Source organism: Nesoenas mayeri, assembly GCF_963082525.1.
Source record: "Nesoenas mayeri genome assembly, chromosome: 13".
Lineage (NCBI taxonomy): Eukaryota > Metazoa > Chordata > Aves > Columbiformes > Columbidae > Nesoenas > Nesoenas mayeri.
In genome coordinates this window covers 1,220,667-1,246,437 of record NC_137550.1, presented here as the reverse complement: position 1 = coordinate 1,246,437, position 25,771 = coordinate 1,220,667, and the positions used below count along the sequence as shown (strand labels likewise).

The 25,771-nt window shown below is 46.7% G+C and overlaps 1 protein-coding gene across 4 annotated transcripts in view; it reads right to left on the bottom strand.

Annotated features, from left to right (window-relative positions):
- The window catches only part of MBNL3 (muscleblind like splicing regulator 3), an 88,349-nt gene that overhangs the window by 50,465 nt on the left and 12,113 nt on the right, over positions 1 to 25,771 (bottom strand). For 2 of the 4 annotated variants that reach the window (XR_013922795.1, XM_080352839.1), the window contains exon 1: positions 5,628 to 6,750. Coding sequence is in view for 3 of the 4 variants with exons in the window: in XM_080352839.1 (XP_080208965.1) it covers positions 5,628 to 5,801 (174 nt within the window). In the remaining variant the exon portion in view is untranslated. Of the gene's footprint in view, positions 1 to 5,627; positions 6,751 to 25,771 lie in introns of those variants that run through there. The other 2 variants (XM_080352837.1, XM_080352838.1) reach the window with 1 other exon arrangement.

Sequence of the window (25,771 nt, the reverse complement as noted above, 5' to 3'; positions counted from 1 at the left end):
TATAGCAAAGGAGCTCCTGCCATGGATTCTGTCTCACATCTTTGCAAGCAGCTGCAATGAATAGCTGCCCCTTGCTGGCTATTGCTGTCCCCTGCGGCAGAGTCACCAGGTAACACCAGCCTGTTGCCAGTTACATGTATTCCTCACCCAGCACCTCCACACAGAGCCAGGACCAAGGGTATTTCAGCTCAGCTGGACTTCATGTTCAACATCTAAGGCACTCCATCCTCCTGCCAACCCTGCCATAGAGGCAGGAACCTGCCACAGAGAGGCAAAAGGACAGCTCGGGGCAGCAACCTTTTAAACCACGACGGCAAGATTTACCAGTGCTCATCTGTCATGGTTCAGCTGTCAAAAAGTCACAGATACATGAAATGAGACTGCTGGGACATCAGAGAAACCTATGGATAATGCTAAATAAATCAAACATGCTCTGCCCAGAGCTACATCCTACATAAAGAACAGGTAGGCAGAACAAGGTGTATCTGTCCCTGGAAATTTGGGGTCACACCCCATCCAAGTAACCAGCCTGAGCCCCACAGAGAGCACCTGCAGCCCAGACACCGGGGCAGGCTTGGGAGATGCTCAGCCACAGGTGAGCTCCTCCATCAGTGGTCTCCATCACACAGCTGTGCCAAAAACCTTCTGGAGACACCGCTGAGTATACACAGCATGTGTGCCAATTAAATTACGCTGTGAAAACATGGAGCTTGTCGTAACCCATACACAAGAAGAGATGGGATCTAAATATTGTTTTTCCATTTAAGCTCTCTTATTCTCCTCAAAGTACCACTCTACTTTAAGAGAAATACAATAGCAACAGTTCTTATAAATAAGTCTAAATACATTTTTCCCTGCTTTTAGAGGTTTGATTCAGTAGTTATAAAAAGCACTTAGGATGTGCCGCAAAACACCCGAGCATCCAGACAAGACAAAGCTGCTGCAAATCTACTTCTCATCACCAAATGCTGTCGCTAGGCAGGTAAGTGCCTTAATGACAGATGGAAAGTGAAGGTTTCTCACAAAGGCGACTTGGCTCAATTACTGTTCATCTGGTTTATTTGCATCTCCATTACACTGAGCTGAGACATGCAGTCAGAGTGTCTCCAAAAATATCTCTATAGCTTTGTTTGCTTTCTTCTTCCTCTGTAAAAGCATAACCATATGCTAAGTTTAGTGGGTGTTTTTAATTGTTTCCCAGTTTGGAGTTTATTTAAATTAAAAAAAAAAAAAAATTATTGCAAACCAGTAACAGTCAGAAATCATTCTGGTGAAGTCAGCATAAAACAGGTACATATTAGCATGAAAACTATAAGGAACAGCCTCAGGTACACCGGTTTCAAGATCATATGGTACGTTTATTGCCCAAGCTCAGTGAACTTTTTAGATTGCCATGGGATTTTGAATACTATTACCAGATAATAATAGTTCTTTTAGAAAACAGACAACTTAGACAAAACTGCGCTTTCAACTCCTCATTTTATGCCTGTTCACAGACAACTCACCTTTTTTTACACATAGAAGAAAACTGCTTTGAAACACGCAAGAGCTTAATGTTTTTTAAATTGGACATCCCAAAGTAAAAATTCATACTCCTGAAATTTTCACTACGCCGTTTTCTGTCTTTCAAAATTCTCTTCAAAACTTTGATTTGCATATGGAAACATCTACATTCATAAAGAACATTTTTTAAAAAAGCAAACAAAAAAAGCACCACACATCCCCCACAAAGCTGGGCTTGTCATTTTTCCTTTTTAAACCAGGAGTCCATAGTGCAGATACCCAAACTGTGAGCATTATAAATCAAAGCCTCCGTGAACACCTGGTGTGCATTACCTGCATATTTTTATATAATACGTCACTATCTCCTAATATCCACCTCTCAGCTTACTGCTCAATTAGGGTCTCCAGTGACCAATAAAGGTGTTGGTTTTTTTTCCTTCCTGACATCTTTACAAACCAAAGAACACAACAATTTGCTGGCCAGGGAATTAAGAGGCTCATACCATGTCTGCCTGATTCAGCCTGAATAGAAAGGTTAATGACTTGAGTACTTGCAGACAGCCCACCGAAGGGCCGCCACAAGCCTTGGTACAGATTGCCACCAGCCAGCAAACCATGTCCTAACCCTTGCAAAAAGCACCAGCCATGCAGGGGATGGTGAAGAGCAAGCCTGGGAGATAAGCCGATGAATGAACCCAAAGCTATGTAGGTTTCCAGCGATGACAGTGCCCTTCTCTCCTTTGCTCAGAAGGCCTCAGAGGTGCCATGGGACCTGCCCAGCAGGTACTGCAGAGCTTTGGCCACTACCCAGCAGCCCTTGTGGTCACTTCTGGAAGGAGGGTGGCCCAGCGGTGGCCGGCTCTGATGCCTCTGGGCTGCCTTCCACCAACCACTGCAGCTTGCCCTTCCATTCACACAAATTAATTCAGACAACACTGTTCTTCTAGAATAATGAGGGGGGAAGAAAGAGTAGAGAGTGTGAGCTCTCTTGGCATCCAATTCAAATCTGCGAACAGCTTCTCACAAGGAACTATTTTTAAGTTTCGTATCTATCTGCTTGAGAAAGGTTCCTTCTGCTGCGTACGAATGTGCAAACTCCCCCTTCGAAGAACCACAGCTCAGGACAGCAAGATCCAGCCCTGCACTTCCAACCTAATCAAGACCCAATATTTCATCACCAAAGCGCTGCACAATCACACAACACGTGCCCTGGTGAATCCCACCTGAGCATCAGTGAGGCCTCCCCGTTACCTTCAGGAGTCCTGTGTGTTCTTACAAGCTTACAGGTAGAACACTCGTCCATGAAACAACCCACACTGAAGCAGCCTGACTACTTCTGGAAGCATTACTGCTCTTACCACTGCAAGAGAGGCAGAACTGCTATGAGATTAAGGAAAAAGAAAGGCAGCGGGGGGAGGGTTGCAGTAAGCGTATAAATGCTGTGTGTGACCTGACCAGCGAGGTGAATCTATTGTATGCTGGGTTATCAGAAGTTCCTGTATGAAGGCATTGTTCAGCCTTAAAAGGTCTGTGAGAAAAAAAACAAGCAAGAGCACTACACAATGGATGCAGACAAGCAACCTCTGAACAAAGCCCTGGGCAACTGCAAGACAACGGGAAAACTTATTAGCTGCAAGCATCCTATATCCTGTCTCCAATAAAGCAACACAGATGTTCTGCTTATGCAGGGTGTGAAAAGATGAAAAGAACACTAAGCATCTATCCAGCCTTCTGCAGGAGACTGGGTCGGTGTTCAACAGCTGTCAGAGGGGAGCTGCAGCTGAGCACAAAGATGCCCACAGGACGGGCATGAAAAGCCGCTTCTTAACAGGTCTGAGAATGTACCATCTCTTGTCACCAGTAAAGGAGGCTGCTGTCATGACCAGGAGTCCCTCGATACCATTGCAAACAGGGTTTGCAAGCCCAGCTCCAGCCCAAGAACAGAAAGACCATTGTTGGCGGGTTTAGTCACCAGGGCTGTTATCTCTGGCGGGAGATGCATGGTGTGCACATAGAGGTTGTGGTCGCAGGGACTGCACCTCACCGTGGCACTGCAGAGCTGGGGCTCCGGCAGAGGCAGCTACCGGAGTCACAGGGCTGGAGGAACAAAGTACTCTGAGACCCACTTCTTGCTTGAGAAGTGGGGTGCAGAAACAGCCCCATCACCAGGCCTTGGCCAAGCGCTCTGCTCAGTCTGACCTCTCCTCCAGGTGTACTTCCCAATGGCAGAGCTGCCCACCCTCCACGAGGCCTTTTCCAGAAAATGTGTTCCCTGGAAAACTCAGGCCACATAACTAGCACATACTGGGCAGCTGCTACTGTGTCAAGAGGAAATTGCAAGAAGAACACTGTTCAACATCCATGGGAAACACACAAAGCTGTAGAAGCTCATAGTCTACCCCTTTGGCTTTTTTTTTTCTTTTGCTTTCTCAACATGATGTTCCCCATCCGATTCCCCACGGCTGAAGCAGGAGAAGCCCAACCAGCATCCACGGGAAGGCATAACCCACTACGTGACACAGGAAGACAGCACAGTTCATTGGCAAGCCAAGCTGGGTGGCTGCACAAGGGACATCTCCCTGGGACACTGCAAACGCCAGGGAAGTTCTGCAAGGGGCACAGTACTGCCCTGCACAGCACAACAGCACTGCTTTCAGTTCACAAGTAAATGCTGTAAAATGCAAACATATTCACCTCTTCATTCATTTGTAGCCACTGGCTACAAATCAGAAGTTTCAAGGGCACAAAGAACATGACTTTTTTTCCTCCTTTGATAAAAATATTTTTGTCTCTCACTGTCAGCAAACCAGCAATGTAAATGAACATTTGAAAGTCACTGTGTAACTAAGAATCATTGCATATAATCAGATTAAGAACAGCAAAACCAAATGCAAATAGGAAGCTTGAGCTTCTTGGTAAAAGCAATAGAAGTAAAAATATGAAGAAGCCACAAACAGTGAATAAATTGCATAAACCCATGTTAGACCAGATCCAGTCCTGGTCTAAACCTGTGCATACACAATTCCACCAGATCTGTTACTCGTCATGTTCATAAAAATAAACCCAAATCTGTTCAAGCAACAGCTGGAAGTTCAAGGAAAAACTTTTAAGCTTGTAAAATGTATCAATTCCTTCTACAACCACATAAACAAGTTAATGACTCTGATCAAAACATCAAACACGATATCAAGAGTTCTCAAAAAGCAATCAGTTATCCATACTGCCTCAGGGTTTTCACCATCATATTTAGAACACTTCTGAGGAGCCACGCTTTTGGGAAAACAAAGAAGACGAACATGATGTTCCGCTCCTGAGAATGACGGTGAAGAGACCGCAGGGATGCCCACCTCCCCTGCTGCGAGCCCCCACCACCCACCTCCGCTCAGATCCTGGTATCTGGTAAACTGTCAAAGTCCCTCCTGGAACTCCAGCAGTGACAAGTAACCAAGAGCCATTTACTGCCTGCAAAATCAACTCTGCAAAGATGAGCACTGGCGAAACAGCTCAGCTGTAACTCGGACAGGCCTAGCAGAGCCATCGTGTTTGCGTGTCCCTTGCAGAAAGCATTTCCCCAACACTCATTTTTCTGAGAGTGCTGCTCTCCAAATATTTTGGCTGCTCCTCATCTACAGGACAGCATTAGAGTGCATTTGTAACTCTTGTCTGCAGGAAATACACAGAAAGCTGATTCATTATCTTAAAATGCTGCTTTCATTTCTGCTCATTAAAAGCACATTTCGGATCCCTGGGCCGAACGTGCAGCCAGTGTGCTCTGGATACAAATTAAAGCACTGGGTTTCAATTCTCTGCTTTTTGCATTTCAGTTTCATTTGCTGCCCACAATGTGGGCTCTCCATTTCGAGGACAGCTATATCAGACCTGAGCTGCCATCAGAAAACGCTCGGGATGAAATCCTCTCTCTCCCTGTGATGCCTGGCACTCCAGGCAATTGCACTCAATGTCAGACTCAACTTAGATGTCAGGAGCTACATCCTGCACCAGCAGCATCCTCCCTGCAGAAACAGAGCAGTAAACAGTCGTTCTGCACATCCCACACCCCAGCACACCGAGGAGAAGGAAAAGCAAGTGAGCTTAGGTAATGAATGCGTTAAGACAGTCCTCACCTTTAGGGAGTCAAAGCAGGCAATAACTCGACCATTTTCCACATGGCAACTCCGTGATGGATGGGCGAACTTGCACTCTGCATCAGACCGAGAACAAGTACCTCTCTGAAACTCTCGACACACTTCTAACGTCAGCCATTTTGTATCACGAACCAGGGAAACGTTTACAGCCATATTAAAAACAAAAATTAAAATGCAAGCAATCGCACCCTTCTTCAGGGCAATGTTTACTGATTTTTTTTTTCTTCTTTTCTTTTTTTTTTTTAAAAAAAAGGATAAAAAAGTGAATTCAAGTTAAATGTGAAGAAATAACTAACTCGTTGCTTTGGTAGAACTCCTATTCATCAGCACTTAGGTTTTCATTTAAGTCAAATTGTGTTTGTTTAAAACAAGAATTAAACATAAAGCCAATCATAAAATAGAAATCTTATCAGAACAACTGAAAATCAAATTAGAGGCCAGCTCCTAAAAGTGCAATTGTAGAAGTTAAAATATAAGTGTTATATTTTGTGCCACTGCCGAAGTTACTTGCAAATAACTGGCAGACTTTCAAAAGAATTCTGTGCTCTCCAGTTAATGGTTTCAATTATTCTTGCAAAAAGCATATGCTGCTGGCAGCACTTCAGCTTGTGGAATGGTCTCGGTCCTTGGGGAGAAAACTTCGGGTTGTTTTGTCTTTTTTTTTCCTTCCTTCTATTTCTTGCTTCTAAAAATTACGGTTCACGAGCATCAAAACGAGCAAAAGGACGTTTCAATTTTTCTTTCTTTCTTTCTTTCTTTTAAATATTTGCTACATACTCGGGCAAGGGAAAAAAATAAAATGGCTGAGCAAATTGCGTGTAAATGAGGAGCGAAAAAAAAATGGGCAAGGCTGGAGGAGTTGCCGTCAGGGCACGAACCGCAAGCAACGCCGAATTAAAAAGAGCGGAGGGCGAGGGGCAGAGAGAGGCAGCCCTAGACAGAAATCCAAGCAGCGGTGGCTTCAGGAAAGGCACTTTTCAGCAACCTGCAGGAAAAAGAGAAATAGAATCAGCCAGGAGCCCAGGCCGCCCCCGCTCAGGCGGGCGCGGGGCTGCCCGGCCCCCGGCGGCGCGGCGCGGCCCCGGCAGCCATTGTCGGTACCGGGGGCATTTCCCGCACCAAGCTGCGCATGGGAGGAGGAAGCGACCAATGGCGTTTACCGTTGCAGCAGCAGACCCTGGCAGCCGACCAATAAAAGAGAGCGTAGCATAGCTGCTCAGGCTGGTAGGCGCCGGGGTTCGTGCCCGCTGCACAGAAAAGCGCCTCAGCCCCGCGGCCCGGCCTGCGGGGCGGCACAAGCCCCGGGGGCCTGCGCCGAGCCCGGCAGCGCCCGGGCGGGCACGGGCCCAGCAAAGCCTCCGCCCGGCCTCGGAGCGGCAGTGCCCCGGCCACCCCGGCAAGGCGTCCCCCAGGGCCGGCAGCGCGGGGTGGGCTGCATCCACCAAGCAGCCCTCCCAGGCCAGGGAAGGATATTGTGCTCTTCCGTGGTGTTTGTTTGGTTTTTTCCCTCCTCTCATTAACACGCCCTCCCCCTTTTCTGTAGGAAACGTTCAGGCAGGAAGAGCAGCCAGTGGCTTTCTTGTATACCAAGCAGAAAGGGTGGCTACAGCTCAGCCCTACAACCACATTTTTAAGGTGTTTAACCCATCACTGGCTACAAAGCTGTTCCAGCAGCAGCCTGGGGTGGCACATGACGACAAACGACTGGTTCACAGTTGTTCCTCTATGGATTCAGAGCCTACAAATCTAAAAGCAAACTCAACAGGGAAACCTAAGCCACACACACAAGGAAAATATTAACTCATTGCTCCCAGCTGTAGTTTTCCACCAGACTAAAGGCAACTCAAATTACTCCAACTCCAGCAACTCATATTATACAACAAGCAACTTTCAATGCATTCCTATTCAAGGCTTCCTTGGCATCCACTAAAATGTTAAGCTGTCCCTAGAGTTTCCCATTCTAATATTAGCTGCGCCAATGCCGCCTGATAGGATTGGGCTGTATCCAAGTTCCCAAAATCCAGCCCTTTATCTTCCTAAAGTATGGCCACCCAGTTCTGCAAACACTTGACAGGCGCAGGATGTTGCTCGTGTGACTGTTATTAAGACTTCAAGCTTTCGCAGGAGAAGAGCCTTCAACTACAAGAAAAGGAAGCTTGAATTCCTCTTTTATTATTGGTGTGTTATTGCAATTACACTGATCAGTAACTGAAACCTACTGGAGCTGGAACACTCAAACAATGCTACCAAGGAAGAAGTGTGGGAAGAAGCTGTCAGCAGCAGCAGGGGGTGGGGACACAGAGCCTGTTTGATTCACAGATCAAATTATTTCACATTAAAAAACCAACATTCGTTAAACCTACTTGCAAGTATTTTCTAGGCTACTTAGAGTCAAGTTCATAACAAAAACTCTCCAGATCCTTGCAACTCAGCTCGCAGTATCAGCCCAAAGGTTAGTCTGACCCATGCTTCTTGAAGGACCTTCGCATTTTTTGCACATCAGGTGGGGAGCAGAGACTGCAAACATCAGGTTTGCTAAGCATGTTTTAAACTTCAGGTTTGGTAAGCATGTTTTAAACTTCAAAGGGAAGGGAAAAAAGCACATCTAGCCATGCTCAGGTCTTCTGGGTCTCATAAGAAACAGAGATACTCTAAATCAATTACAATTTTGCAAACAGGGCACATTTATACAGGAATCCCGTTCACTGATGTGCGGGCTCTCTGTCCAAATGAGCTCAGCAAGCAGGAAAAGATGTGCAGAAACCTTCTGCAGGGAGCTAGGGAATGGCTGGGCGCAGCGCTTAAAAACGAGCTAGAACAGGTCAGATACGGGTGGGGATTAGAAAGAATGCTCTCTCAGAAGCTGCTCTGAGCAGACTGGAATACAACCATCTTGTGGATTAAGTGCGTATTCCACAGCTTCAGACTCTCAGGGAAGCAAGAGTCTGTTAACGCTGGGGCCTGAGTACGACGGGTCTGAACTTAATACACAGTTACGCCAAGAGGTATAAACAGTGTACTAACATCTGCCACTTCCCAGCCCTTCTACTTTGCTAAATCCCAAAGACTGTAACAAACCAAATGTTCATCTTGCTCTTGCCCATGTAGCTCAGGAGCACACATAGACACTCCGGTATGTGCCTGCACTAAGCTGCTTGGTCCTCGAAGGGAATCATGTTAATGGAAGGTAAGTCAAATGAATCTTACAAAATATTAAACATGAAGACATTTAGATACATGTAACACGGTTGATATTTTTTTTTTCTTTTAAAACTCTCAATGAGGCAGAAAAACAACAGAAAACTCCGAAGAAATACTAATACTTGCCAGTGTCCTGCTGACGGTAACTGAGACCCCTTGCCCCACACCCTGCGCACTCATCTGTTCAACATGCAAGAGTGAGACACAAGGAGTATTCTGTGCTACAGAAACAACCCACCTTCCTGCAGAAGGACAGACTATCATCCCAGATCCTGCAACTAGGGCTCCTGTACTGGAGGGAGCCAAATAAATGAATAAAATTTTAATACTGGGGGCCTCAATTCTGCAGCCTCCATGCTAAATGGCAGACCATGGCAACAGCACGCACCGCTCCCATCGCGTGTTTGCTTTGTGCTCAGGAGAGCACTTAAGCACACGCTTAACTTTGAGCATGCCGACAATCTTACTGGAAAGAAGAAAACGCGAAGCAGGTACTTAAGTGCTTTGCTGAATCAGGGCCTAAATAAATGAATCTGCTTCACAGGTTTATCAGGGCTGGGAGGCCAGTACGTACAGGCAGCAGTCAGCGCTTTTTGGCTTACATGATCCCAGCCCAGAGGGGCAGGAGTTCAGCTTTTCTTCAAGTCAACAAATACAGTTCTGTCAGTGTCTGGATTGCTGCAAATTCCCTCATTATGTGGCCACAGGAAAAGCCGACAACGCGTGCACACAGGGCTGACACGGCACTGAGTACACACCGCCAAAGGGTAACACACATTGGACAGGAACACGCCGCTGACACTATAAACCTTCAGTTTTCTGTGTCAGTTCCTAGCAGCAAACAACTGTAACTGTTCTCAACACGATGCATCCTTACAATTCCTTTGTGTTATTCATTTTTGAGGGGTGGGGGAAACTGGAGTTTTATCCACTTTATTCTCTCACTTATTTCAAATGGAATAAAAGCATCCATGCCAAAACAAACATACAAGAAGGATAAAAACTAGCTCCATAAAACACAGACTTAGTTAGCATGCAGAAAATAAAACAAAGGGTAGGTGCTGCCTTTTGAACCCTTCCCAGCAAGCCAGATCTGTCTGGCAGAGCTCACCTCCTCTGCTACCAGATGGGCCAATGTTGTTTCAACAGCAGCAGCATCAAACCCGGAGAAAGCAGTGGAGCAGAGAGAAAAGCCCGTGGCCTTTATCTCTCTGAGGAAACTGTATCCCTGAAGCCCCTGCTCCAGGGCCACTTGCTGGGCCAGGCTCTAATTGCCTGAGGTGCAGGAGGACGGGGCTTGCTCCAGATGTCAGACCCAGCCTTGCAGCTACTGAAGGGAAAGCGAATGAGGGCAGTCTGAGGAGCAAAGGTCACAGCAGGGCTCACCTCTGGCGGGACTGAGATGCCCTCGCCGCTTGAGGTAACATGAGGACAAGCGTATTCACTTGACACTTGAATTCCTCCTGCTTCCCACGAAACCGATCCCCTTCCACTGACACCCCCCATGGATGTCAACTCGTGAGGACGCTTCCTGACAGCCAAGTTTGGAAATGGTAATTTATGTGACAGCATGGATTCAAGCAGCTCCCAAATGTAAATTATGGCTATTGAAAAGAGACTTTTTTTTTTTTAAAGAAAAAAAGTGACTCAGTAAAAGTGGCAAGGTGGGTTCCTTATTTATTCTTCCTCAAGGATTTTTGGGTCACAACTACACAGGTGAGCAAGAACAGCAGCTATTCTCCTTCACCTCAACTGGAACAGGCACAGTGTGGACAGTGAGCAGACACCGGAGCTTTCCCAAAGCCAAGTTTCAGCCGTGCCCTTTCTTCAGTATTTGCGATGCTGCCCATGCTCCTCTCCTCAGCACAAACCACCAACACATGCCAGAGGAACCAAGGACCTGCTCTCCTGAGTCCAAGCTCAGCCCTACACTGCCAGGCTGCAGCACGCTTCACCCAATTTTGCAAGTTATGGCCAATGAAAGCTCAGATCCAGCCAGCCTGGCTGGATGGAACTAAGAGAAACTGCTCTTAATCTTGCAAAATTCAGACCTCAAATCTTTCACCAATTCCACTTTGAGTTACATCCCACTCCTGAACTATTAATGTTCTGAGTGTCTAGATATTATCAGAGCCAAAGATGACTACTGTTTTTTTAATGGCCTTTCCTCAAAGCACTAAATTCAGCTGGCAAGACAAATGACACTCACTCATCAGTCCTTGCACCTTCGAGGTGACTCTGTAGCCTCAGCTTTTCATTGCATCCTAATGGGTACGGAAGACCTTGGTGCACCCAGCACCTCCCTCCTCAATTAACTAGAATGGAGGAACTCCTGACTCTAAAAGCAGTGAGATGTTTCTGCTGTCGAAAAACCTTCCAAATAAAAGCTGTGTTCCTGGAAACACTGTGTGGCAAAGAGAAATGGGAACAATGAAAATAGCACATTGAACTGTTTTGTTCTGAAAGAGAAAAATATTTAGGAGAATAGCATCACCCATGTAACTGCATTTTCACATCCCCATGGAAAACCAAGCCTGAATATCTTCCCCAGTCCTTTCTTTCTCCTCCACTTTCATAGCAGTAATAAAGAACACCACATGAAGCTGCATCCTTGCTCTTCAAAGGAATGAAAAAGTCAAGGGCAAGATTTTACTGGGTAGTGTTACACTTGTATATTTATTGGCAGCAATGAATGGCAACAGGCAACCTACATTTGTGGGGACTTTTCAGTCAAGGGTAGGAGGAAGAAGGAAATCAACTAGGACCCACTGAGCCAAGAACATGATGACATTCGTTCAGTTGGCTGATAATAGAGAAGCTCATTTTGGGCCTCACAAAAGCTCATGGCAAGTTAAGTGCTGCTGTGATGGGATCACAAGGCAGCTCTGCTTCCCTTGCAACTAGTTCAAAAGTGGAACTAAGCAAGACTGTCCAACGGCAAAAGAAACCACCAAAACAACACCCGTAAGGGTCAAGGTGTGCATCCTCCACTGAAGGCCGGATTAGCAAGGCTCTTACCCTGTGTCACGTAAAACCCAGATTCCTACAGACTCCAATTCCTCTGCTGTCACGATGCTGACAGTTTGCACACAGCGGGGCTGCCTCCAACGTGGGCTGGATCCCACGGGCTGTGCACTTGGGACTGGAGCCATCTCTGCAAACGGCAGCTTCTCCACAGCTTCTCATCACCTGTGCACTTAATGGGCTGCAGTATCAAGCCCAAAGGAGGACAATTTATTTTCTGCTACGTGCAAGAGGTATTTTTTTTCTTTCAAATTAGAAAAGAATACTCTATTTTTCCACTCTGGCCCTCATACTTTAAAGCAAACACTTTAGGGACGCAGCAGACACTTTGAATATTTCCTCTGTGAACATTCTGTACCTGGACGCTTTCTCCCTCAGGGAACAGTTTACTTAATTTAAGGTAAACCTTTACGGCTAGAATAAAATAAACCTTTTGTTCTTCTACCAGTTACTCAGAAAAGGAGCAGATTTCCTCTACCATGGCCACGCATGAGAAGTTTCTGCTCAAGGTCTAGTTGCAGATGTTGGGGGCCAGGAATCACCAGGGATCACACCACACGCCAAAGAGTCAACTCAGCCCCAAGTGCTGTCTGTTCAGAAAAGGACAGCAGAGCCTAAATAAAACCACCCCCTGATGCTGCTGCAATGGAAAAGTCTTGCTGGCAGGACACAAACCCATTACAGAAGTGACTGTGAGCACAAGGCGGATGTTTGGGCATGCAAATACCACACATCTTTGTGCCGAAGGAGCCGCTAATGTTCGTCCTTCTTCCCCCACACTCGTTCATGCTGATGGCTTAGGGCGACTTTGCAGAGTGTGCATTACTGGTTGTGACCTCTACGGAAAGAACAACAAGAAAATTCCTCCCATTCCTCACTGGGAAAGCTGGAGTTGCACATATTGTGTGTCCCACCTCTGAGGAACCTCATCAGCCTTGCTAAAACTCCTGGATTTATGGCACCCCAGGAGGCAGCTGTGGTGCCATATCCATACATGGAGGATATAGGTGTTCCTTGCGGATGCTCGGCTAATGGGGCAGCCAAGCAGGAGTTGTACTTGAGCCAGGCTCCAGCACAGTGCCCATCGCTGCCCAGCCACAGATACATGGAAAAGGATGGTCCCTTCGTTAGGACCTGCTTAGCTAATCCCTTCTAACCTCCCAAGGGAGGCGGCTTCCCACTGCTGCATTAGAGGAGGGTGGTTAACACGAAAGAAGCATTTCCTCGGTGGTACAGAAGCAGCTACCGCGCTGCTGTGAAGCAGTGTTAAAATCCCCTCCAGTGCCAGCACCACTTGGAAGGGGTTAGGACCACAATTACAACAGCTGCAAACACAAAAGAAAAGGGAAAAAAACCCAAAGTTGGCAGGGATCTCTGGAGGTCAGCTAATCCAAACCCCAGCTCAAAGCACAGCCAGCTTCAGAGGTGGATGCTTCCACCTCCAAGCACAAAGAGAGCTGTCTCACACAAAGAGAGCTCAATTGAGTCAAACAAATTTACAGGGGAGACAGGAAAGGCCAAGGCTCATTAAGGCTTGTTCCCCACCACGTAATCATAAGTAATAGGATCAAGCAGATGTATCCCACAATATATCTGATTATCCTGCTCACTGCTCAAGAAACCCCCATGGTCCTTGCCAATCAGATAAGTATCCACGCATGTTGGGGCAGGCTGATGGGGACAGCTGAGGGGTGGAATGCCTTTATCCAATTGCCCTTTGTGGGATTCTGCTGGCAAGAACGACCTACGGGCCTCTCCTAAGCTCCAAGCACGGCCCTGGCCCTCGAGCCAGGCACGGAAATACTGAAGAAGGAGCCCAGCTCAGCCATTTACCGTGCTGCAGAGGAGGCTCTTGGGAGGTATATGCAGAAGAGACCTGCCTGGGTCTGGTGCTTCGTAGGTCCCTCTGCCACGTGCACGTATTTGTGCCTGGAAAATTCACACTCCAGACTTCTCAATCACACTGTGCCTGCTGCTCAAGGGGGGATATTTTCTCTGAGAGGAAGGCATTTTCCATTCAGGCCCTGTACTGCATCTCCTCAACGCACAGATGTGCTCCTACACACACACACACACTATGGTTTCACACAGTTTTAGCTGTCCTACCTGGTGACCACAGCCTGCAGAAAGAGGAGAGACAGCCGTTTGGACAGTGGTTTGAATTCTTTCTCGGCTGGAATAATTCACAGAAAACAAAAATAGTTCTTCTTTAACACTCTTTGTACTGAGCGCTTGGATAAGTAACTTGGCAGCAAACCAGTTTGGTACAAACACACAACACCAGAACACAATGCAGTCATCACAAAGCCATCGCTCTGGGCCAGACAGTAATTTTCCCCTTTGCACAGGGCAGGCCTCCAAAGTCTTTATGCTACTATACTCAAGTCCATCTGAATTACATGATGTGTTAAAAATGAGGACTCATGCACACAAACGAAAACACCTATCATTTCTGGGCTAGGCGGAAGGCCATACCGTGCACAAAAGCACTAAAGAAACATTTGTGAGATGATTCAAGACTTGGGAAAAGGGAAGCCTTGACTTATTCCTCAACTCAAACCTCTAACAGCATCCTCAGGTTGCAAGTCAAATATGTGAGGACAGAAGGAGACAAAAGACCAGGAAGAAAAGTATCCAGTATATTTAGGATAACTTCTTCCAGGATAAAAAAAAATAAAGTAAAAAAGAAAGTAGTTAGAATGCACAGGAAATCAGGAAAAGCAAACATAGCAAACTGAGAGCATATTTTCCGCTTCCATACAACAGTGAAAATCCAGAACAGCCTAGTAACAAACCCCAAAGGCATTATCTTCACCCAAGTCACCACTCTGACAGGAAAGATGCTCTTGTCCTTAAGTTCCAGGCTGGGACCCTGGACACAGGGGCTCAAACCCTGCTGCAGCCACAGATGGTAAATCGCCTAATCCCTCTGCAAACAAGGGCCGTTACTTTCTTTTCAGTGATATTTGGCAGATAAAACCCAGGAACAGCCATCAGGTATTAAGAAACTACTACAGCAAAGGCTGTACAAGCACTACGTGAATAGATCTGTCTCAGATCCTGCAGTCATTACAGTACAAAATAGGATGCAGGAGGGGGAGCAGAGAGCACACACACACACACACACATCTGCCCCATTAATCCAGAAGGCTCTAACAGGATGAAAGGCACATCCAACAACTCCAATCTTGCTTGCGCAGCAACAAGCAGCCTCCCAGCGTGGCAGGGAGGCACGGCTGCTGTACATGCCAGGGAGCAACCAAGAGGCACCTGGAAGGTCTAAGTGCCAGTTTTGGCAGCGTATCTTGGCACTAAGTGCCACCCACTCAGCTAGTGGCCAGGAGCTGTCTGCCCGGTGCCCCTGTGGGACACAGAGGGGTTGGGGATGCAGCGGAGGAGCCCTGCACAAGGCAAGGGGAAGACAAAGCCCTCAAGGCACTTCCCAAGCCATTCCGATTTAGTGTGTTGGCTTCTCCTGCCATCCACACACCCCAAAATCTGTTACTCATTGCTCTTCATTTCACTGCCAGGTAGATGAGTCAACTTTTCAGTGACTGAACATCCTCTGTTCTCTCTGAGACGCCCAAGTCACGGACACCAACTGAAGTCCTCAGATCTTCAATTCACTCCATACCTTCTGGCATCTGTAACATAACAGCAGTCTTCAGCTTCCCTCCCCTGTGGAAGTCCTAGTGACCTGAATGACTTCCAATTTCTCAATGCCCATGGCAAGCTTTTCTTCTGGATAGCATCTGACTCAGGATGAAATTATTGAGTCAAAACCAGGAGCCCAAGAAGGTGGACTCCAGCTCGCCAGGGCAGATGTACAGATGCACAGTGTGTTCCACGTGCCCTGTCCTTCCTGCCACCACCCCACAGCTCCCAGCCACTCATGGCCAGCAACATGCAAACACACAAGCACCCACCCCTGCCTGGCTGGGTGTCTGTCCAAGCTAACTTTTCAAGCAGCAGTTAAAAAGAATAAGTAGGGATATATTCCCCCAAATCTGGAGCATGCACTCTGAACCACCATCCATCAATGCACTTATTTCCCCACATGGCCCCCCTGCCAAGGGAAAGAGCTTGGGTGATGGCAGAGGGAGGAGGAGATAGATGCCAAGTGGAGTCTTTGTTTTAATTGGCTGCCGTTAAGAACATTAGAAGGATGTTTGAAGGAGAATGATTATGGGCAGAGTGCAGAGGAGGTAATCAAAGGTGTCCAACAAACTGAATTTATGATGTGGCTTAGCAATCCATCACCTGGCTATCATTCCTATGTACATGCACATACATAAGCCTCAAAATATATTTAGCTTGAGGGGGGTGTCTGGAAAAAAGCAGCTGTTCTTGCAGCCCTTTGCTCCTTATTACAGAAGCAATTTTTCAAATTGGGGAAGGAAATTACTTCAGATATAAAAGATAAATTGTTTTAAATTCTTGTAAGTGTGAAGACAACTTTGTTTACTAAATGCATACGAGGCAACATATGCGTACAGCACAAACCCAGCAGTGGAAATTTGGCTCCCTGCAGGTCCCTGTGATATAGATGCATTTTTTCCAGAGGAAGTCCAATGGTCTTGTTTTCAGCGCTAATAGAGGAGTTCAATGAAATTTTCTATTGGGAAAGTCTAATGAGGTCAGAATAACAGAACAGAGTAACTAGGAAGGAATGTCCTTGCATTTTATTTTTAGAATAAGGATAAAGGTGGGGCTTGCAAGAGGAAGGCGATGGGCCTGCTTTGGCTGGAATGTTTGGTCCTGTGAGCTTCAGAGTGTTTCAAGTTTACTTTTTCAACAGTGAACCCCTTGCTTAAATCAGCAACAAGCAAGTGGAAGGGTCTGGCTGGGAGAAGAGCAGAGCAATGCCTGGGGACCCATCGCAGCTGGGGGTTCTCAGCCACGCTCCCCTTCTCAACCTGTTTCCCCTTCCTGGCTGGGAAGATGAGCACCTTCAGCAGCACCACTGAGCTGGAGACCTCTCCACTTCTGCACGTTGAAGGGAATCCAAGTTACAACAGGGTAAGCGTTGTGGAGGGAATCAAGAGCAAGAGCAGCCCGACACACCAGCACGGGGGGAGCAGATGGTGCTGCAAAAGGAGCAGCCAGCAGTATGACAGGGAACAGGATTTACCCCACGTTAAGGCTGGATGTCAAAATCCAGCAAGAGACAGCCTCAGGGAGAGAAGAGATGGGCCAGAGTAAGGCTGTGAAAATGAAAAGGCAGGAACAAAGCTAAATAAAAGAATTGAGGCGGAGCGGGAAGTGGCTTGACTGGGATAAACAGGTAAGGAGGAAAAAGAGTGCATTCAAGAGCAAGCAGGCCTTGGTCTGTTTCCTGGCACCAGCTAATCTGATTGGCACAGAGATACAAGAAACAGAGGCTTAAATAGCTCATGGGAGCAGATCTTCAGCTGCAGAGAGCCATCGTCACTCAGCAATTAACTCCCTCGCAGGCTCTGCCCCTAAACCCAAAGCACAGAGCTGACTCTGCCGAGCACAGCGAACGCAGAAAAACAGAGAACAAGACGAAGCGTCTTTGTAAGGGTTAACAGACAGCAGAGAACAAGCTGTTCCATGCATTCAGGTCAGGAAAAACAGGACTGGGACTTGACACAGGCACCATGCACATGTTGCTTTACCAAGATCGCCACAGCTCAAGCAAAGGAGCAGCCAACTGCCTGCTGGGAATGAGACTGCAAGGAGCTTCACCTTAAAAATCTGTGAGGACAGAGTTAACACAGGGGACCATCAGATGAGGGTATAGTTAGGGAGCATCAAGGCATACAACAAGACCAGTGGCTAGCATCTCTGCTCTGCTCCTTCATAATCTCTCTAGCAACAGAGTAAGGAAAGGCTAAGTAGGGGGAAAGCGTGCAGGACAAGGTGCAAAGCACCCTTTAACCCCTCCCAGAGCTGCAGGTCTCCTATTTGTGCTGAAGACAAGGTGGAAACAACCCAGCCCACTGTAACGAGAACTACAAATGCCCAAGAGTAACAGCAAGGCAGACATGCACCATCTCCCACCCCGATGCTCTCCAGCATCCCACTATTTCCAGCTCTGAGGACTCCCTGAGCCTGCTCTGGTTCCCTGCTCACTAATCCCCAACCAACTCCTCACTTAGTACTTGTGCAAGCCACAAGTGTGCCCACAACACCTTTTGGCAAGGACCTCCACAGCTCCACCATGCGTCATGTGAAGAAGAAAGATCTCCTTTGGAGTCCTCGGCCACAATCATGCCCTTACCTTGCTGTCTTTCCCCTGGATGGTTTCATAATATGCCATAGACTGAACACCAGTCTCGACCCAGAGACACATCCTTTTAGGGACTTCTAGTATCAGTGATGGAGTTAAAATCTATGTACAGCAGTTTACAAAGTGTATTTTCCTCTTACATAAAGGGGAAGGTCAGGGTGACAGAGTAATCATGGGATAAAATGCCCCAATTTCCAAGCGTTTCTGGGAGCCTGACGCAGCAAGTCTCATTTGCAACCCCAGACTTGGGAGAAAACTTGCAATTAAAAAAATTAACAGTGACCTTGACTTCAAGGGCTACAATTTAACTAACCTGCATTCAGGCTTTGTTAATAACGAAGCTCTTCTCTAGGCTACAGCACAAAGGCACTTTTCCAAAGATCAAGTTACCTCTGCCCAGCTATGCCACAATGGAAATTTTAGAGACCTTTGTATAAAAGCTCCAAGAGATTGTTCCTCTGCGGACACCTCCCTGCCAGCTCTTCACCCTCCGCTCTGCAAGGAGCAAGGTGAGCTCTAGCCCCGCTCAATCCAAGGGTAAGACAGGGCTTGCAATTAAGCAATAATGATCACAATCACAAGGCATTTTAAAGGGACTGATGACCAACTGGGTGGGGTTACGTTGCAATCCATTAACCTAATCAGCATTTAAACCTCAGGAACTACAGGCAGAGGCTGCCACCGGGATTATAAAACTAAATGAGAACATACTCTTAAAACATGTGTCTTTCAAGGCTCTGGAGAGCCTTACAGCTACATCTTCACAGCTAATCACATCACAGGTACAGAACAAGGTTAGAAATAAGTGCCCAGAGCTAATGAGACAGTTTATTTGTTTTTCCCCTCCATCCCATAGTAATGTTACCTTGACAGGTGCAGTGCCTGCAGTAAATACTGTGTCTGTCCCATATTCTGAATTATCCTTTTAAGGGTGAGAGCAAAGATACATATTTGGGGCACGGATGCTTCCTACAGCCTCCTGCACAGCTCACAGCATCAGAAAATAAAGCTGACTGGAAGAGCAAAGGTTGATGCTGCCCCTGAAGCAGAACTTGTTTGGTATCATTACTCAAAGGCCAGTTAAACTAGGGAGCTGCTACTCTGGAGCCTTTTCTGCTTACTTCTGATTATAGAGGGCAAGGGAAAAACACAAACTCCGAAGAAACGTCCTGGAAATGCCATGTGCCCTAGGACACCCCACATATCCCAGTGGCAGTAGCGCTGAGCCTAACTTTACCCCTCTCCTTAATTGCTACCCTACCTCTGAACAAAACATCAACTGCATGTCTTTGCTCTTATTGACTAGCTGGGATATCACTGAAACACGGTGGCAATTGGTAATTAGTATTTTTAACTCTTGAGAAGTCTTCTGTATGGCAGTACTTCTTGCTGGGGTGGGTTTTAACATGCTGTCCTCATTCCTCTGGAAGGCTGACTCACCAAGAGGACCTCGTTCTAGACTGCTGTGCACATGGATGGACCAAGGTCTTAGATGTGCTATCAGACTTCAAGGGAGCTATCAGGTCCATCTCCATCCAGGCAGATGTTCAGCACTGCAGCATGGACTTTTCCAGTTTTCCCATAATTCTCACTAGCTCAGTACATCCCCCAAGCTCCGCACCGTTTTGGCCCAGCCAAGGGCTCTGCCTGCAGACAGGAGGGTTCTTTTTGTCTGGTTCCGTGTTTTTTCAACATCATCTAAATATCACTCCCTTAACACCTGATTTAATATTTCAACCCCTTTAATTACACGCAGTGAAGATTTTATCGGAAATCTGATTATTCTTTGAAAGTCTAAGCATTTCATCCCAGCCTCGGAATTGATCTAGCGACTGCTTTTAAATCTCCCATTTTAATTTAACATTTAACACTTTATGCCCTCATTAATTACACTTCTCATGATCAATATCAACAAACACCATCTCTGGCCTTCTCTTGATAGAGAGACCTTGTTCTGCCAAAACACCCACGATAGCCTTGCTCTTGAACACAGGCATTTATGGGGCTGATCTCCCCAGTGGGAGAGGAAGAGAAAGAAAAACCCACAAAAAGCAGCAGTACTGAGTAAGCAGCAAGGTTTAGTAACCACCTGGTGGTGGCGGGGACTGGCCTGGCCCCAGGACGTGGGGAGCAGAGACTCCAGCCAGCTCGCCATCCATCTGTCCCACCCCCGTCTCAGATGGAGGGGACCGGGCTCTGATGCAGGGACCCACCGTGTACGGGCTCCATCGTAACTCCTGCCCACACCAAGCAGCAGGTGAGCTGGGCTTGGCCTGTCCAAGAGCTGCACACAAGCACTGGGGCATGGGAAATGCTGACAGGTCTACCAGGGAAAGCAAAGCTTTACCAGCTCAGGATCTCCCAGCATTTAAGCAGCCTGAAGGCTGCAGCACAACATTGAGAGCAAAGCGCTCCTCTGATCCCCGAGTCTAGCAGATCTCTTATTAGCAGACACTGCATGAACTAATTAAGGAAGCTACCCATCACGTTGCCTTTATATCCAGCCACTGCCAGCTCTCAAAGGTGGCTGCATGGGAAGGGTCCATCTTCTCCAGGAGCACAGTACCAGATTTCCTTCTCCAGGCCATGGGAGGCAGAACTGGAACTTCTTGAAGGGGGTTGGTTGCTCCTCTTATCCCGTCTGCAATACACTTGTGTTTCTGTGTTGCAACTGGAGATGGAAGAAAATAGCATCCCCAGCACCACAGAAAACAGGAATAATTTCTCTAGTATATTAAGCACGAGTCATTCTTATGCAAAGGCTGCCCTGTACAGCTGCCAAGGTCAGTAAGACCTTGCTTTATTTGCTGCATAAGGGCTGGTTGTGCAAGTTTTACCTTGTACATATTTTTTCCTTGCATTCTCATCTTGGATTTCCCTTCTGCTATTGCCTCTGCATCTCACTGTCTGCTCAGTAGGTCATGCTGCCTTCTCTGGCTCTTGATAATGACTACCCAATATTCAGTCCTTCAGAACAGTCAAAATTCCAGCAAACCGACTCTTACAGTATGTTTAATTCAAAAGACACCAAGGACAATATCGAATAACAATTTTCAAGGAAAACATGCTCCACTGTTTTTGCTAACAACATCAATATGTTTTTATTTTCAAGGGGTCTTGACCTGCCATCCACTCACACAGCCATCACTGTTCACATTCCAGGATCTACATACAGATGATTTTTAGTGCAAGGATTGCATCCAACCAAATGGCACTGCCTGCACACACAAGCTCTGGATTACAATACCGGTAAGTGTAGATTTCAGGAAGCAGCCAAGTACTGAATGGCCTGGATCTAAATAGATGACAAGGTCTGAAAATAAGGCCCCATGTTTTTTAAACTTCAGACACATTCTTACAGACTAGAGTCAATGGCTACACCTAGACTAAAAACTGTTCCTCTCCCTTTGTTTACTACATCCTATGAAATTATGGGTGCAGTCAAATTTAGACATTTGCACAAGGAAGAAAAACAGGATTTTGAAACTACGCATCATCATGCTGCTGCAAAGGACTCAAATTTGAAGAAACTTTAACCCAAGCAGTATGTTTGCAGAAGAACAGAGTTAAGTGACCTACCTGAGGCCAGTGGCCAGGTAGGAAAGCTTCACAACAGCCTAGCCTGCTGAGGAATGACGCTGCCCTGCCCCAGCCTCTAAACCCAAATCAATGGAGAGATGGCAAGGAAAAATGTCCAACACCTGCCCTGATCTGCCAGGAGCAGCAGAGTCCCCCAGTGACAGCAGGTCTTTCTTGCAGGTTTATTTCAAGCTGCACCTCACCACATCTGATCCACCATAGCAGCCCTCAGTTCCAAGCTCCTGCTTATCAGTGTCTGATGCCACCAAGCTTCCAGCCAGCAAGGAGATCCGGTGCGGTAGGAACAGCAAGCCAGGAGTCCAGACGAGGGCTCACACATCCTCCTTCCATCCCAGAAATCAAGTGGTTTTGGCCATCTCACTTTGCCCCTCTGACATTGCTTTGAACCTCATTCACAAGTTACAATTAATAACAGTAATGTCACATCACCCTAAGTATTTGCCCTCAAGGGTAGAAACCCTCTCCCCCTTTATTCTGCAGACTCTGACCTTGGCAGGACCCCACAGCTACTGCCGTAACATAAACCATCATTCAAGCCTAAAACACATACTGGTGCCAGAAGTCTCTCAATTGGGGACAGGCAGCATTACAATGGGGCTACGCAGGGGGATCAAGAAGCACCGCTACAAAGGGACGCAAACAAGGGCTTCAGGCTTTGAGCTGGCACACTTGGCCATACAGGCAGCTCAAAAGGTTAGCAGCACTTGTGAGCAAGAACTGTCTGGCTGAACGTATTGCCTTTGTTAACTGAAAACAGCAACATGATGGAGTGGGCTAATTAACTGCATTTTACTTTTGGGGACCCGGGCTTAAATCCTGGCTCTTGTCACAGCTGAAAATGAACGTAGGGACTACAATAAGAGCCAAGATAATTTATTTTCTACAAAATCATCAAATAATTGCCGGTCTCCTGACAGAGAGGCCCAGAACTCTATGCAAGGGCACTAGTGCTTATGCTGTTATTTCCCTGATTATAAAAGTTATTAATGGATTGATGTGAGTGGTCATCACAGCCACCAGTGCTACTTAGCTGGACTGAGCATCTGAATGCAAAGAACCTCACCATGCAACATGATGCAGCACTGTGCAGGTTGCAGGTCCTACAGGGAGGGAGCCTGTGCCTTGCAGGATTTAAAATTAAGTTTTCATATGGATTCGTATATCCCTTAAACTCAGAGGGCCGAAGCATAGCCCTTCTGTAACTCCAGTTCTTCACTGGAAAACCACCAGGGCTGGTCATGGTCCAAAGGAACTGAGGGTAATTTCCCCACTTCCTCACAGCTGAAACCGCCCAGCAGAGACAGTAGGGAAGTGAGTACTTTCCCCATAAAGTAATTCTCTATTTTTATCTTGCTAAAAAGTTTTTCATTTAGAAACTAAAACTCCTGCTTCAGGGAGAAGCCAAGCACCCTTTTCCTTTCAGATTTTTACCACAATTTTAATCTAATCAAATCAGCCATTTTTCCACTGAAAGGAATCATCGTGGAAAAATCAGAACAGCAGACCAGCCCTTCAAGGTCTCCACGCAACAAGTACAAATAAATTGCATTCTTGACTCCGACAGCAGCATGCTCCTTCATACTACTGTTTGCAGTGTCACCTCACACCTCTGGGCCTCAGGTTACCCGTCCCAAATGACAGGGATCCTTGGTGTCAAAACAATTCTGAGAGCAATGTGCTCAACGGGAAAGTCATGCAGCAGCTAGTGATCATGAACCACAGTTTTGGACACAACATGCTGCTCTACTACTAAAGCACAGTGCCATCGATCCTCCTCTTTCCTCCTGTCTCAGTAAAGATCCTCCAGAATCCTCAGCCGCCCACACAACTGAAGGTGGGCAGGCAGATGCAAGAGAGGTCAAAAGGAACACAGAAATGTTTTCTGAAGTAGCCTCCAGCACAGCTCAGCAATACAGCACAACTGTCATCTGTACCAAGCAGGAGACCCAGGCACATAACCCTGTAACACAACAAAGCGAGCAGTGGGTGTTGTCTTTATGGTAAGGTTCTACAGCAAGCCAAAGGCTTGTGTGGCTTCCCTTGAACAGCAGAAGAGGAAGGCTTAAGTCAGACTTCTACCCAAAAAGTCAGACTTAGGTGGAAGAGATCAGACAGGAGACATCCATGAACTGGGGAAGAAGGGAGCAGCAGCCACAGTGCTCTGGGGCTAATGAAGAACCCAGGGACCAGGTTCTCCCTGCTCCCAGGCAGGGCAATACTGCCAAAGCCAAACCAAATTCTGCAAGGAAGAGCCACACATCTCCCCCCACTGTTATCTTTAAATACTCTTTACTCCATGGAGCTATTCTCCACCCTCCTTCCGTTTTAATCAGGCCTGACCTACACATGTCAGCCCCATTTCAGCAAAGTCAACACAATTGCCACATCTAGGATGCTGTCACAGGAAAAGCCTTACTTACACTCTTGGCTGGATTCCAGAGTCTACTTCTTGGTCTAGACCTGACCTTGTTCCTCTCTGCAAGCTTAATCCTTAACCTTAAGAACACAGCAAACACAAAGGGACTCCCAATGGGGGCCTGTCTGTGCTCAGTCTCCCTTTCAGCCTGCAGAGCCAGGAGACTCTTGATCACGCTGCACAAACACGAACAATTACCGACAGGAGGCTCTCTCAGAACCGCATGTTCTTCAGAAACACACATATGCTCAAGAGCCAAAAAGCAAACGCAAAATGCACCTTTATGTTCTGCAAGGTAAACCCATACTCTAGAGCTCACCCAACAGGACATGAACCTTCAACCAACAGTTCCCAAAGTTTTCTCAGGTGCAGCTCTGGCCTTGCACCAAAACCATAGCCACATCTGATACATCCAGCTTCATCTAAAGGCTAGAACAGAATAGTTTGGATGAGAAGGGACCTTAAAAACCATTTAGGTCTAACCCCCCTGCCATGGGTAGGAATGTCTTCCACTAGTTCAGGTTGCTCAAAGCCTCATCCAGCCTGACCTTGAGCACTTATTCATCCTTCAGCAGAAACACAAAATATCAATGTAAGATGCTAATTGAAGATGAGGGTCTTCCATCAGCTGCCATGCCACCATCCAACAGCACCTTACCAGGCAGAGCCCAGCAACTTGCTGCAATGGTACAGTCACAGTAAGAACTCTTCCAGTATGTCACGCTTGGGACGTTCCTTGATGTCCCTGCCCCGCATGGTCAACACACAAGAAGTCACAGGCTGGAGGTGGATGGACAACAGCTTCTCCTGTCTTGACCAAACACATCATATAAACAGGGTCTCAAGACTGAGCAGGATCTGGTTCATGTACTCTACCTTGTGACCCAAAAACCTTGACCCCAGTCACATATCAAGAGCAGTAGTGAAAATATCAACCTGCAAATGAGATATTAGCAACTAATCTGTTATCAGCTTATTCCAAGAAAGCAGCTAGCTCTGGATTCAACCTTCAGGCAACACCACAGTGTTTCTTAGCTCTCAAAGACACTTGCACAGTGTTTTCTTTAAGTGTTTATGGGAGATGTTCAAAACATCAATTATCTGTATCTGACACTATGCTGAACCAACACTCTCCTGGTTCACAGGAGCTGTAAAAACAAAACCCCACCGAGGCCAAGAGGAGCCTTCAGATCAAATTCTCAGAGCTCGGTCCTTGAATGTGTGCTGCAAGAAATCCTGCATACTGATACACCTTTCATATCGCAGGAGGAAGAGGGGTGGGAGAATAAGAGAGATTAAAAACAAGATAAAAGCCAGATCCTCAGGTAACAGAAAAATCAGAGATGCTCCCTCAGTTTACACTACCACAGATTTGAGCCAAAGGTGCTTTCAAAGTCCTTTTATGAAATATTTTAATCTGCCTTTCTATCTGCTATGAGTGCAAGCTAGGCAGTGCTTTCCAGAGAAATTATTTATTCAGTTTTACAGTGGCCAACCTGAATTTCCAGATTTCTTCAAAAGAAAAACTGAAACATCTCTTTACAAAAGGCAAGGAGCATTAGGCTTCTTCCCACTTGTTTTTCCTTTTCTTTTTTCCTCTACCCCTCATCTCTACCTCTTATCTAATAA